A 15,719-nucleotide genomic window follows, 5' to 3' on the forward strand; every position below is an offset into this window, starting at 1 on the left:
CAGTGGCTCATGCCTGTAATCGCAGCACTTTGGGAGGCTGAGGTGGGCGGATCACAAGGTCAGGAGATCGAGACCATCCTGGCTAACATGGTGAAACCCTGACTCTACTAAAAGTACAAAAATCTGGCCGGGTGTGGTGGCACACACCTGTAATCCCAGCTACTTGGGAGGCTGAGGCAGGAGAATGGCTTGAACCCAAGACGCAGAGGTTGAGGTGAGCCGAGATCGCGCCACTGCACTCCAGCCTGGGCAACAGAGCAACACTCCATCTCAAAAAAAATAAAAATAAAAAAAAATATTTACTATTTAAAACAATATATTTTTTGGCGGGATTAAGGGATGAGAAATTACCTGATGGGTACGATGTACACTATTCAGGTGATGGTCCTACTAAAAGCCCAGACTTCACCACTATGCAACATATCCATGTGACAAATTTGCACTTGTACCCCAAAATCTATAAAAAATTTTAAAAATTAAAAAAAAAATATGGTGATGACTCATGCCTATAAATCACAGCACTTTGGGAGGCTGAGGCAGGACGACTGCTCGAGTTCAGGAGTTTGAGATCAGCCTGGGCAACACAGTGAGATCTCATCTCTACAAAAAATAAAATTAGCTGGTCCTGGTGCGTGTCTGCAGTCCCAGCTCCTCAGGAGGCTGACGTGGAGGATCACTTTGAGCCCAGGAGGTTGAGGCTGCAGTGAGCCAAGATTGTGCCACTGTACTCCAGCCCGGGCAGCAGAGACCCTGTTTCAAAAACAAAAACGAAAAACCAGGCAGGGCACACTGGTTCACTCCTGTAATCCCAGTACTCCAGGAGGCCAAGGCGGGTGGATCACTTGAGGTCAGGAGTTCAAGACCAGCCTGGCCAACATGGTGAAACCCTATCTCTACTAAAATTACAAAAATTAGCCAGGCATGGTGGTGGGTGCCTGTAGTCCCAGCTACTTGGGAGGCTGAAGCAGGAGTACTGCTTGAACCCGGGAGGCAGAGGTTGCAGTGAGCCACAATCATGCCACTGCACTGCAGCCTGAGTGATAGAGCAAGACTCCATCTCAAAAACAAAAACAAACATGAAAACAAAAAAACCAACCAAACAACAATAAAAAAAGATAAATGTCTAAAGTGATGAATATCCCAATTATCCTGATTTGCTTATTACACATTATATGAATGTATCGAAATATCACATGTACTTTGAAAATATACATACATCTATTATGTATCAACAAAAAAAATTTTAGCCAAGTGACTCACACCTGTAATCCCAGCACTTTGAGAGGCCAAGTGAGCAGATCACCTGAGGCCAGGAGTTCAAGACCAGCCTGGCCAACATGGCGAAACACTGTCTCTACTAAAAATACAAAACTTAGCTAGGTGTGGTGCTACATGCCTGTAATCCCAGCTACTTGGGAGGCTGAGGCAGGACAATTGCTTGAACCGGGAGGCAGAGGGTGCAGTGAGCCACAATTATGCCACTGCACTCTAGCCTGTGCAACAGAACAAGACTGTCTCAAAAAAAGAAAAAAAAAATTCTGGCAAATTCTATTTTCCAAAGACGTCTGCAACAGTGGCTCCTGTCCCATACACTCTGTGAGAATATTACTTCTCCTCTATCAAGAGGTGGGTATCCATGTCTTCTTCCCTTGAGTCTGAGTGCACCTTTGTGGCTGCCTTGAGCAACAGAGTCAGGTAAAAGTGACTCTTCATGACTTCCAAGCTTCTTTATGACTTAGGTCATAAAAACACCATGCTCTTCCACTACCTCATTCTCTTGGGACACTCACTCCTGAAGCCAGTCACCTTCTGTGAGATGGCCCAAGCAACCCATGGAGTGATCCCATGGAGAGGAACCAAGGCCCCCAGCCAGAGCTGCGTCCCTAGTCGAGAGTCACCTGCACTTTGCCAGACACACAAGCCAGCCTTGAATGCGGATCCTCCATCCTGCCCCAGTCAAACCATCTCCACTGACACCACGTGGAGCGGAGGCAAGCTGTCCCAAAAGTCTTTCCAAATTGCAGATTCAGGAGTAAAATAAATAACTGTTATTGTTTCAGACCATTTTTTTTCCTGTCATATTTGTAACAAACAGCAATAATTAGAATACCATTGTTACTGGAAATAGGTTACATTCAACTATTACACAGTTGCTTTTAGAGTTATAAGTAACTTTGTAATTAAAATGTTAGATGTAAAGGTACTAGAAAAAGGAATTTGTGGTCTACTAGCAAGGTTAAGATAGATGCTACAGTATGAGCTTGTTGACTTTGTGTTTTTCTTTCTTTGCATCCCACAAAATTAGAAAAATTAAAAATACCAGCCCCTTGATTATTACTTCTAATAAAAACTAATTTGTATATATCGTTTTCTATGTGCTGATCTTCTCCACCTGCCCTGACACACTATACCTGGCCATCGGGTTGTAGGCCTGTGCCAGGGCCCAGCAGGAGCGCAGGGAGGGTGACGATGAGTCCTTCAGCAGCTCCAGGCTCAGCCGTCTCAGCCATTCCAGCCAGTCATCTTTGGAGACCCTCCTGGCAGCACCCCAGGCCTGTGATCCCACAGGTGACAATGGAAAACAATCAGCTTCAAGGGCCAATTGAAAAAAGTCCTCATCTATTTAATGATTATTCTACTTTTAGATTTATAAAATCCATCTTTCATGAAAAAATTCCCCTAGAGTGCAAATACAAAAGAATAATATTTAATTAAAAGCCATAAAGCAAGACCAGCAACTCCGGAACATACCACACTGTGGAAAAAGCCTGTTTCACAACTTCTTTGTGCTGGACTCTGACTACAGCAAAGGAGACAGTTCTACAGAACCAGAATACATGGGACTGCCACACTTGGGTGCATTCGACAAAGCCTAATGGGCTCCAGCAGGGCATGAAGGGAGCTGCATCCTCTACATTAGAACACCAGGTCATCTAACAATGAAGAGTCACGCAAGAAGAGGGAAAAGGCTCAGGTTTACACCATAGTGAATCATGTTGCAACCAGGTGAGCAGTGAGCCCAAAGCACATGGCACTGTGGTAGAACAAGAAAAAAGCGTTGAACAGATTTAATTTCTACTCTATCCCCTCCAACTTCTCTCAGACCTCTGAACTCTCCAGACATCAAGAGTTACTACCAGGGGCAGCTTAGGCAGGTGGGTGGAAAGGCTGAGGTTTTGGAGAGGTCAGTACAGTGTAGTGGGCAACAGCCACACTTGACTCGATGGCTTGAGTTCAAATCCCAGTTCTATAACATAATTGGCTCTCTGATCTCTGGCAAGTCACTTAACTCCTCTGTGCCTCAGTTTCCTCATTTGTAAAATGAGGATTATAGTTTCTGCTTCCTGGGGTTTTTAAGTTAATAAATGTAATGAATTTATAACAGTGCTTGGCACAAAGTTAGTACTATTTGCCTATTTCTCTAAAGTTAGAAACACCTGCCTGGGATCCTGGCTCTGCCACTCAGCAGCTGTTAACACCCTGGGCAAATTACTGGTATTTTGCAGCTGAGCCTCAGAGTTCCTCATCTAGGGATAATGTATCTAAATGACTTAGCTGGAATAAATGAGCAAAAAATGACTGTTATTATTGTCAAAATGACACCTATTTGAACTGGCCTAGCCCTAACTACACTAAATCCCCAACTTTTAAAATACATTCTTCAAAGATTTTTCCAGCAGGACAGATCAATCCTCCCTAAATGGGGGAAATCATGTAAGTCAGAGCAGAAGGTCTCAAACTTTGGACTAGTTAAGTGGTCCAGTGAGTGAAAAGACCCCATGTGCCATACCATCAAGGACTCAACTGTCACCTCCCTGGGATATACTAGAGATCTGCTGTTGCTTCTAAAGAGTTACTGATGAATAGAATTAAACAAACTATCACTTTATGTCAAAAACCGAAGTAGAAATATTACAAGAGACAAACTAAATAATACCACTGACCATACAATGAGAACTCCTGAATGAGAAGGAAGACAGGACTAGATACCAAAGACTTGACTTTTAGATCTTTTTCTGTTGAGCAAAATGGGAACATCCAGTCCTTTCCTGCCCACAGATACCTGGCTTCTTCCCTATAAGATGGTAGCTGTATTATATTATACAGCAATTGTTAAAAGCTGGACATAACCAGGGAAGTATTATTAGTTTCTTTTTCCCTCTAATGAAATGGTTGGGCCTGGGTAAGACAGAGACAATTCAACACAGTGGTTAAGAGAGTGGGCTCTGGAGTCATGCTATCTAGCTCAAATCCCAGCTCCACCATTGACGCTAGTTGACACTGGGCAAATTACTTAACCTGTCAGTGCCTCACAGTCCACATCTACAAAGTGGGACAGCAATGACAGCACCTAACTCATGGGGTTATCATGAAGATTAAATGAGTTAATATAAAGTATTCCACCACAGTGCTTGACACATGGAAAGCACTCAATAAATGTTAGTTGTTACTATTACTTGATAAATGGCAGTAAATATGTTTTCAAAAAATCATAGCTTAATTTATCAACGAGGCCAAGTCCCCCATGTGGCACTTTCCCCCTGATCTGTAAAACATTATCATCTCTCAATTCTCTGGGTTAGGCCGAGTCCCCTATGTGGCCCTTTCCTCCTGCTCTGTAAAACATTTTATCATCTCTCAATTCTCTGGGTTCTATAATAACTGTGTAAACACGAGCTGCTTCCTCTTGCCATCCACCCACTGCTGATCACCTCATCTGGTGATGCTGGTGCCTGTTCATGGAATGCCAGCTTACTCATGGTGAAGGTAAGCCCAAACGGATTATCATAAGACAGACAGTAAAGCTGCTGAAAATTCTGGAAGGCGTTCTAGAGGTATATATAAATGGTTTTTATGTTTTCTGTATCACATAAATCCTATACTATCATAACCAATAAAATGGTGACTGAGGTGGCAAATTGTTACTCTGAAAGTTGGTTAAGACTGATAAATACACCAATCCCTAATTATTATTACACGACTATAAGGAGGCACAATTTACTTCTGAACAGTGAGTTCTGCTGCCTTTTTTTTTTTTTTTGGTGAGAAAATCTTGCTCTGTTGCCTGTGCTGGAGAGATGAAGTGGTATGATCACTGCTTACTGCAGCCTTGACCTCCCAGACTCAAGAGATCCACCCACCTTAGCCTCCTGAGTAGCTGGGACAACAGGCATGCACCACCAAGCCCAGCTAATTTTTGTATTTTTTGCAGAGGGGGATTTTGCCATGTTGCCCCAGCTGGTCTTGAACTCTTGGGCTCGAGTAATCCTCCTGCCTTGGCTTCCCAAAGTGTTGGAATTACAGGCATGAGCCACTGCACCTGGCCGCCTACCTCCTCTTTTTTTTTTTTTTAGAGAATCTTGCTCTGTCGTCTCAGCTGGAGTGCAGTGGTGCAATCATAGCTCACTGCACCCTGGAACTCATGGGCTCAAGTGAACCTCCTGCCTCAGTCTCCCAAGTAGCTGGGACTATAGGCAGGTGCTACTCTGCCCAGCTAATTTTTAAATTTTTTTCAATTCCTTTTTTTTTTTTTGAGACAGGGTCTTACTCTGTTGTCCAGGTTGGAGTTAATTTTTTTCATTTTTTCTTCATTTTTCATTTTTGTTACAGAGATGGTGTTTTCCTATGTTGCCCAGGCTGGTCTCAAACTCCTGCTTCAAGTGATTCTTCAAGTGATTTTGGCCTGCCAAATTACTGGGATTACAGGCATGACCACCACGCCCAGCTCCCACAATTTACTTTCCAATGAAATAGATCTGAGAGTCAGCTGCAGAGGATTTTGTCCAGAGTTTTGAACTTGATCTACTTTCTCAGGTGAGATAAATTAAGAGTCTTTCTTTTGTCTATCTGGCAAGATTTATGCTTATTTTTTCCAAGTCTGGGTAGAAAGCAAAACTTCCTGGAAGCAAACTAGATTAGTGAGGAATTTCCTAAAACAGAGAGAACAAAGCTCTAAAGCAGGGTGGACGGCTGCCTGGTTGGAAGGACATTCTGAACCTAGTCAGGATGAAAACATCTGGGTGGAAATGTACATTTGGCCTCCTGCCTGGCCCCTCCCTCCAGTGTGAGGTGTCAGTAGGGTGGCCTCAATGACTGCCTGGGAATGCCAGGTGACTGATAATCTTTTTCTTCCTCCTAAAGTCTCAGATTAGTAGTTACAAAATCCCCAAAGGGAAAGCAGCATCACTCCTGACCCAGGAATATTTTACCACCTCCATCTTAACCCAGCAAACGCTTCTTAGCAGTAGTCACTTGAAGCTGTTCTGGTGAGAAAAGACTCTGAAACAACAGTAATAAACCCCCAGTATTCCAAAACTGGGCGTGAGCCCGCACACATGCACAAAGAACTGTGTTCAAATCTTCATGTGCTTTGCCAAAAGAAGTGAACAAGTCATCTGGGACAGTCTTGCCCAGTTCTTCACCTCTATCTGCTGCTGCACATGGAGTGGGCTGGCTAATAGATGAAAAATAACACTGAAATCGAAACTGGAAGTTGCTTACAGTCACCAGAAACATGAAGGACTAATGCAAAATGTGGAAAATACTCGATGTGGTATATTTATTTAAAAGTTGGTGAAGTAATTATGATTATTCTGCTCTGATTCACCAGAGATGCTTTGAAACTGCCTGTTTTTAGGTGGATGGCTGGAGGCATACATGGTGAAAAGCTGATCATATCTTAGGCTTTGGCCAGCAGAGATAATTCAGTAATCACTTGGAAAGATCTAAAACCTCACTACTCAAAGTATGGTCCATGGGCCTGCACCATCACATTAGCTAGCAGCTTGTCAGAAATGCAGAGTATCAGGCCCCAAATCAGACTGCCAACATCAGAATAAGCATTTTTACAAGATTCCCAGCAACTGGTAAGCCCAATGAGTTTGAGAAGTTTGAAAAGCACTGTTTTAAAGCGCCTTCATCAGTCTCACTGCCAACTAGGGGGCTCACTAGCTTTGTTCCCTTAATGTAAAAAATGAGAATATATTTGCAACAAAAGGTTCTACCATTCATATTCCAAGGGAGCACAAAAGGACATTTCGTTCTCTACTTTTTCTCTATTCAAAACAAAACTACAATTCAGATACCTGTAAAAAGACAAATGATCTAAGTTCATGGTATCTAGATTTCTGGAAAAAACACCTGGGCCGGTTTTTGGTTGGTTTAAACAGCTGAAAGTTTTGAATAAGTGAGAAGAGCAGAGCTCTCCTTTCCCAGTCCCCTGAAACAATGGACTTACCTTTTGGAGGTTGATGGTGCTGACGTGCAGTTTCTTCATGGGTCCTGTTTCCACTGGTCCACTAGCCAATGCATCCCCTTGGCCACTCCTAAGCATTCGATGCTGGTAAATCAAAGGATCCTCCTCTTCATCAGCAAGTGTGTATCCCTGCAACCAGAGATTTATAGGAAACACCTACAACTCTACTAGATGCTTCTGGTTTAGGAAATATCCTTATATTTTGGGAGGTGCAGACCTGGTAGAGCCAGGATTTCAGTAAGAAGTAAAAAGTCCCATGTATGGACAAAATGAACCACAGATGGGCTGACTCCCCAACTGTAGACAGTCTTTGCCAGTCACTCCTAGTTAATGACAAGCACTGACTTAGTAGTACGAGCAAGCAACCATGCAACTAGCAAAGATAAACAATTGTCGGCAATGGGAAAGGTGATAAAGTGTTTGGAGTAAAGGCAGCAAACAGCCCCCATCCCCTGGCTTTTTTAAACTTTTTAAAAAGAATTATTCATTTATTTATTTATGCCACTCCCTACCTGCCTATCTATCTAATCTAACCTATTATTTATTTATTTTTTTGAGACAGAGTCTAGCTCTGTCTCCCAGGCTGGAGTGCAGTGGCACAATCTCAGCTCACTGCAATCTCTGCCTCCTGCGTTCAAGCAATTCTCTTGCCTGAGCCTCCTGAGTAGTTGGGACTACAGGCACGCACCACCATGCCTGGCTAATTTTTGTATTTTTAATGGAGATGGGGTTTCACCATGTTGGCCAGGCTGGTCTCGAACTCCTGACCTCAAGTGATCCTCCTGCCTCAGTCTCTCAGAGTTCTGGGATTACAGGCGTGAGCCACTGTGCCTAGCCTTTAATATACTTTGAGATAGGGTCTCACTTTGCCACTCAGGCTGGAGTGCACTGGTGCAATCACAGCTCACAGAGGCCTCAGGCGATCCTCCCACATCAGCCTCCTCAGTAGCTGGGACCACAGGTATCTGCCATCATGACCAGCTAATTTTTTGTATTTTTTGTACAGATGGAGTTTTACCATGTTGCCCAGGCTGGTCTCAAACTCCTGGGCTCAAGTGATCCACCTGCCTTGGCCTCCCAAGGCATAAACCACCGCACTCAGCCCCCTGCCTGTTTTTATATAGCCCAAGAGCTAAGAAGGGTTTTTATACTTTTAAATGGTTGGGGGTAAAAGAAAATCAAAAGAAGACTGATATTTTGCAACACATAGAAATTGAGAGAATCAAATTTAGGTGTCCATAAATAAAGTTTTAGTGGAATGCAGCCAGGCTCATTGTTTACACATCGTGTGTGGCTGCTCGCAGGCTGTAGAGGCAGAGCTGAGGAGTTGCAAAAGAGACCACGCAGCCTACAAAACTGGAAAAAGTTTGCCAATCCCTAGTTTAGAGCTAAAAAGCTACACAAACTCCCATAGCCAAGATTACAAGAATATCAAGTAGTAAAGACAACAGGGACTTCAGAACAGAAAGGAAGTATAGTTCACCTTGACAATTCTGCAGATGAGCACATCATAGCGCTGATGATTGATTCGGTGTCGCACCAGAACTTTATTCACCATTGGAATGAAAATTTGGTACTAAAACAGGAGGGGGAAGAGATCAGAAACTATCATTTTGGAGAGTGGAAAAAAAGTAGAGGAAAACATATTATACAACTACATTATGACCATTTCTTCTGGGTTTGTGACTAGCTCTGTGATATTCAGAAGAATCCTTCTTCCCATCTCCTGCCATAATCCTAGTTTAAGTCCCCATCATCTGGTTTATGATGGTGGCCTCTTGAGAGATCTTTGCTTCTGCCCTTGCCCCCACAGCCTATTTTTCCACATGGCATTGACAGTTATCATTTAAAAATATTAAGTCAGATCTTATTTTTCCTGTGTTCAAAGTCCACCAAAAACTTGCAGTCTTGCTCAGAGTAAAAGCCGAAGTACTTACAATGGCCCACAATAGTGATTTGCATATTTTAGTGGGCATCAGAATCACCCGGACAGCTCATGAAACCAGAGATTGCTGGGCTCCACAGTTAGAGCATCTGATTCAGCAGGTCTCAGGTGAGATGAGGTCTTGCTGTTGCCCAGGCTGGAGTGCAATGGCACAATTATGGGGGTCACTGCAGTCTGGAACTCCTGGGCTCAAGCGATCCCTCTGCCTTAGCCTCCTGAGTAGCTGGGACTACAGGCACATGTCCCTATGCCTGGCTAATTTTTAAATTTTTTTTTGTGGAGACAGGATCTTGCTACGTCTGGAGCTGGTCTCCAACTCTTGATCTCAAGCAATCCTCTTGCCTCAGCATCCCACGTTGCTGGAATTACGGGTGTGAGTCACTGTGCCTAGCTCAAGAATCTGCATTTCTAACAAGTTCTCAGGTATGTAGATACTGATATTGCTTGTCCAGGAATTATACTTTGAGAGCCACAGGCCTACAAATCTAGTCTCTACTATTCTGCCTTATCTCGGTCACCTTAACTCCAAGTACTTCCCCGTTGCTCGCTCCTCTGAGATCATACTGCTCTCCTGCTGTGCCCTGAACTCTTTGAGCAAGCTGCTGCCTCAACCTTAGCACTTGCTATTTCTCCTCCTTGCACCCAATTCTTTGCAACTGAGCCTTTATTTTACCTAGGTCTCTGCTTAAGTGTCAACTGATCAGAGGTCTTCTCTGTCTATCCTAAATAAAGAGCACTTCTCTTCACTTCAACCCATCACTCTTAAGAAACAAACTGTTTATTTGCTTTGCTTCATTAGGATGGAAGCTCTATGAGAGCAAAGACTTTATTCTTTTTACCCTGTTATCCCCAGAACGGCACTTAGCTCACATAGGTTGCTCAATAAATGTTTGCTGAACACATGAAAAAAAAAAAGCAAATAATTCCATGTTCTCTGATGGTGACTGGCATCAGACAAAGTATGAGTGGCTCACAGACAAAGTCTTCTTTCCAAATAAGGCAGAAGAGCACCTGTCTGTCCAGACTCCCATCTTACCTTCTTCCCCAGTTGAAAAACAAGTGAAGACAGCGTGTCCATGGCTGTGGAGCGCAGTTCTGGGCTCTGGTCCAGTGTTCGAACAATAGGGTGAATGATCCGGGAGGCATAGTCAGTGAAATCCAGGGACTCCGTCAGGCGGTCCACAGTCTCTAGCGCTGCCCTACAACAATCGCTAACATACAGTAACTGCTAACACACAATCTCCAAGGAAGAGACGTGACTGAGGGTGAGCTTAACAATCAGCACCAAAGGGATGGGAATGAATGGCTTCTAAGGTATTTTGGATGACATGGATCCAACATTTATTCCAATGGGATAGGGACAGTTAAGATTTCCATAAACCTGGGATATTTCTAGACTAAAATAATGCGAGTTGAAACAACAAAAAAATAGAAAGATGGCCTGGGAACTTAAGAAACAAACATTTTCAACAAAACATTAAAAGCTTAATGATTGCTAATCCGAAAGGGGAGGTGCTCACTTTCGAGATGGCAGTGGAGCTTCAGGGGCATCAAACAACTTCACAATAGGAGGCAGCAGTAAATGTAGGTAGTCATCCAGGTTGGCGCCAAACAGCTGGATTGCAGCCAATAACTGCAAAAGGGAGCAAAAGCATGGTGATGAATAGTCATGTCCCAAGTATCTAAGGACACGCAGCAGGTGGTGGTGAGGATAATTCAAAGTTCTGAGGGGACTGGGAAAAGCCTTTATTAAATGGCCTTGAACTATATATCCTTTTGGTAGCACTTTCTCCCCCTCATTTTATTTGCTTACATATTACTTTGCTTTCTCTGTGCTTATTTGAGTTGATAAGGAACCCGTTGCTGGATAATAAAGAAAATTAGTCTGGAATAAAATATTTGCCAAGATTAATCTATTGAAAGAGATAAGGATAATCAAGAGAGGATTATAGACATTCTGTAAACTGCACACATTGGGTATTAGTATTCTTGGAATTCTGTCTTATGGAGTGGGCATCAACCTGTCACTCAGAACGAGGTCTCAGCTTTTAGCTGATCACCCAGGGATTCAGAGGCAAGCAGAAAATCTCTCTGGAGGATGACATAGGCTACTCACCTTGATAGAGACGATGCGGCCTGGGCTGTTGTCATGCATGAAGACACGCAACATGTGTGGGATCAGCTGGGGCAGGTAAAGCTTAAATTCACCCCCAAGAGCTACCACAATTTGCTCAATGAGAAGAATGATCGTGCTCTGAATGGAGGTATTCATGACCCAGAATTCCTACAAAGAGAGAAAAGTCAGAGGAGCTGAGTCAGGTCCCTTTCTGCTGATATATGAACTGAGGAATCGAGATGGCCAGAAAAGCAAAACTGTAGTGAGCATGGTCTGCGCCGAGATCAACTCCTCACTCCCCTCCTCCCGCTGGGCCCTTCTTGTGTCCTGTGTTGCAGCCATACTGGACAAACTCAATTGCATTTCCCCAGATGCAGGAGGCTACCTGAGTCCTCTGGGCTTTGCTCATGCTGCTTCCTCTACCTAGAATCCCACTTCTTGCTCAGCTACGCCCTGTCTTTCTAGACCTGGCTCTAGCCTCACTTCTCCCACGCAGGCTTTCTTCTTCTCCATGATCCACTTGGATCCTTCGCACTCCCTTTGATAGCGACAGCAGTTGTAAGACTTCCTTTGCTTTGCCGTCCTGCCTGTAGATTGTAGGCTACTTAAGGACAAGAAACCTCTATCTCTGTATCCCCAGAATCTATCAATCAGAGCATCTGGAATATTCTAGAATGAATAGATTACTAAGTCACTCGAAAAGCTCTGAAGTGGTCCAGGGTGGATGTGGACCTTACTTTGGTATCACCTGATCTCTACCAGAGGGTGACTCCAGTATTACAAAGATTTCCTGGCTTTTCTGGATTTAGATTTTGCTATTAATAGATAGCATCTGACATCTGTCCCCTCCCAAAAATCTATCCATCAGGCCTGAACAATGCCACAAAATGAGCCCCTTTCTATACCCACATGGTTATTTTCCACACAAGTTACTAAAATAAAAACTTGGCCAACTGGCCACAGATCCTGCCTCAGTGTTGCAAAGCAAATTAGTCCAAGCCTCTAACTCCAGGAAAAGCTATTATTTCAAATCAACTCAAAAAGACAGCTGCCTATCACCATCTTTAAGAGTTCTGGAGTAGGAGATCTAATGATAACAGAAACCCTACTAATCATGTCAACACATGAATGTTAATATTCTTGGAGCCTCTAAATAGTTTAAAGTCCATAAAAACAATGATAACTCCTCAGATAAAAGGCTTTATAGAGAGATATAGTATTTTTATTTAAAAAGGTATCTTAAAAAGCATAATGGTTTAGAAAGTAAAAACCATACTAGAAGATGCTGATAAAACTTCCTTTCTCTCTACTTGGAGAGAAGTATTCTCTCTGAAAGAGCTGTGTTTTCTAGGTTAAAAGTGTTGCCAAAGAAACACCACAGATTTCAGAGCCTCCAGAGTTTGTCTGATGTTCATTCACTTGAACCCCACTCTGCCTTCTTTGGAGAAGGCCTACCTACCTTCCAGCTGCATTATCATCAGTTCCTCACAGGGGCTTCTCTACCCCAAAGATGCGAGGCAGCCTGCCGAGGGATGTCAGCTGGATCACTGTTCACAAAGACTATTTTCTTCCCAGGCTCGGGGGAGCTCATTAAAATGCTCAGAATCAACAGTCAAAGGAAGAGCCCCCGCTGCACCTTCTCTATCTGGGGTGAAATGGAAGCTGCATTTTGCAGGTGTGAGGCTCCCTGCCTCACTTCCCTGTGTTTTGGTCATCAACATGTTATGACTATAATATGGTCATATTGTATCCTTGTTTAGCCTTCTTGGGGGGATTAAGTCACAGATTACTACATCCTCCTCCCCTGAGGACACTGCTTCTTCCCTTGCCCCTCCTCCCACTAAGACGAGCCACCGGCCTCTTTAGTATTCTGCCTAAATCTTCCTTGTACAGAGGCTTCTGTGGTAGGAGTCAGGGAATAGAGCAGCTTTTAATTATTTATACATGTAGGGAGGTTTATCAGTTCTGAGACCCAGGTGTTGGGAAGTTCCATTTGAAACCAGCCATTTTGATTTTAGTCCTGCTGTTTCCTCCAAACTAACTACAAAGGTCTGGTGTGAAAGAACAGAAATCTTCCAACTCTTTGAGGACATGCTATACCTGCAAAGCAACTTTCCTCACAGAGACATTTAAATTATATAGAACAGAAGGAAAAATGATATTGCCAATGGGGTGTCTTCTGGCACCTACTTAATGCATGTTATAAAATCCTGGGACCTCAGCCTTTTCTCATGTGCCACTGCAGTCAAAAGGTGGTGTGTATGGTTTTGGAGGTAGCAGGGTAAAGCATCACCTTGTTCTGGCTGGGCGCGGTGGCTCAAGCCTGTAATCCCAGCACTTTGGGAGGCCGAGATGGGCGGATCACGAGGTCAGGAGATCGAGACCATCCCGGCCTACACGGTGAAACCCCGTCTCTACTTAAAAAAATACAAAAAAATTAGCCGGGCGAGGTGGCAGGTGCCTGTAGTCCCAGCTACTCGGGAGGCTGAGGCAGGAGAATGGCGTAAACGCAGGAGGCGGAGCTTGCAGTGAGCTGAGATCCAGTCACTGCACTCCAGCCTGGGCGACAGAGTGAGACTCCATCTCAAAAAAAAAAAAAAAGCATCACCTTGTTCCTTGGTGCCCAACACATGTCGGTCATATTTAACAGCCCTAAGAAAACCCAACCCCCAATCCCTTCATGGTTTACGAGCAGTAACGAAGAGGGTGTTCATGAGAATAGAAAAGCACCGTTGTGATATTAAAGTGAAATTGCTTTGTTGTGTGTGAGGCAAATAACCCAAGAGTCTATTTCTGGCAGAACAATTACTTCAGGATTTCTCTTCAGCCTTCGTGCCTTGTAGTTTTATACCTGGGAACCTGGAGCAACAGCCCTTCCTCCCCCTCAACATCCAGTGGGCTTTGTTCCATTTCCTGTACTAAGGCTGTAACAGCTCTACAAAGATCCATGAAAAAAATGTCTGTCATTTAAACTTGCTTCTGAGCCTTCCTTGACCCAAACATGGAAGAGGCCAAAGCATTAACTTCTACTCACTCTCATGAGGGTGACTATTTCATCCATATAAGGTCTGATGTGGCTCTTCACAAAGGACACCAACATTCCCAGCTGCTGGAACAAAAACTGAAATGGACAAGAGGTCAACCAGTTGGTATCATGAAGGACACTGAACCCCCAGCTTACCTTAAATTCATGTGAACAAATAAAGACAACTATGGAATGGGTTTTCACACTATACCATCTACTGAGAATATATTTCAAAGACCCAAGTTTGGCTAGGTTTGGAGGCTCAGTGCTTTGGGAGGCTGAGGTGGGAGGACTGCTTGAGGCCAAGATTTCAACAACAGCCTGGGCAACATGGCAAGATCCTGTCTCTACAAAAAAGTACAAAACATTAGCTCGGCACTTGCCTGTAGTTCTAGCTACAATGGATGCTAAGGTGGGAGAAATGCTTGAGCCCAGAAGTTCAAGGCTGTAGTGAGCTATGCACGTGCCACTGTACTCTTCAGAGTGCAGGGTGACAGGGTGAGACCCTGTCTCTTAAAAAAAAAAAAAAAAAAAAAAAAAAAAGACACAAACTTAAATGGTGATGGTGGTGGGAACTCAAAACAATTATCAGGGGCTTTTACACACCAGGCGAGCCAGTTACTGCATAGCAGGGTCTTTGTAACCCTCATTTAACCTCCCTGTGCCCAGGCTCTTCCATGGGAAAATGGAGATAATACTTAACCTCACAGACTTCTAAGGCTTAAACGGGATAATTCATGTCAAGCACTAGAACAGGGACGTGAATACTGTTCAGTACTCAATGAATATCTGTTATCATTGAAGGATTTCTGGAATCACTAAACTTAAAAATAAACCTGAAAGTTTTTACCAACTGTAAATGTACCTTTTGCTTATTTGGCTCTAACTAATTACCACCCACTTCCTAAACTAAATACAGCTAACCCTTGATTATGGGTATTGTAGCTCATTTACAGTAATTAACTCATTACTTAGGTCTTAATTAATTAACTATGTCTCTGAGAGATTATGAGCCAAAATAGCAAGCAAACTGGGGTAGGGATAGGATGAGGGGATTCTACTTAAGTCGGTACCTTTTAGGTGTAGGAAGAAAAGACATCCACTAAATAAAGTTGGGAATAAAGAAGGTCTGAGTAAAGAAAATCTCAACTACTTTCCAGGTTAAAGATTTGTCTTCAAAATGTAGGTTTTATTTTGTTATGATCTTCAGATAGTATTACACGCCAGTAATAAGTAGCAAATAATATTTGACACCCTTTCCCATTTTTTTTTTTGGAGGCAGAGTCTCGCTCTGTTGCTCAGGCTGGAGTGCAGTGGCGTGATCTTGGCTGCAAGCTCCGCCTCCTGGGTTCAAGCCATTCTCCTGCCTTAGCCTCCC

At 43.5% G+C, this 15,719-nt stretch overlaps 1 protein-coding gene across 5 annotated transcripts in view; it reads right to left on the reverse strand.

The window, feature by feature from the left end:
- Nucleotides 1-15,719, reverse strand: part of MTOR (mechanistic target of rapamycin kinase) — a 150,293-nt gene that overhangs the window by 88,881 nt on the left and 45,693 nt on the right. For all 5 annotated transcript variants that reach the window (XR_004182730.1, XR_004182731.1, XM_031664368.1 and 2 more), the window contains 7 exons: nt 14,351-14,437; nt 11,317-11,484; nt 10,721-10,833; nt 10,237-10,399; nt 8,739-8,831; nt 7,238-7,384; nt 2,412-2,554 (listed from right to left, as the gene is read on the reverse strand). Coding sequence is in view for 3 of the 5 variants with exons in the window: in XM_031664368.1 (XP_031520228.1) it covers nt 2,412-2,554; nt 7,238-7,384; nt 8,739-8,831; nt 10,237-10,399; nt 10,721-10,833; nt 11,317-11,484; nt 14,351-14,437 (914 nt within the window). In the remaining 2 variants the exon portion in view is untranslated. The remainder of the gene's footprint in view (nt 1-2,411; nt 2,555-7,237; nt 7,385-8,738; nt 8,832-10,236; nt 10,400-10,720; nt 10,834-11,316; nt 11,485-14,350; nt 14,438-15,719) is intronic.

The sequence above is a fragment of the Papio anubis genome, chromosome 1 (genome assembly GCF_008728515.1).
Source record: "Papio anubis isolate 15944 chromosome 1, Panubis1.0, whole genome shotgun sequence".
NCBI lineage: Eukaryota > Metazoa > Chordata > Mammalia > Primates > Cercopithecidae > Papio > Papio anubis.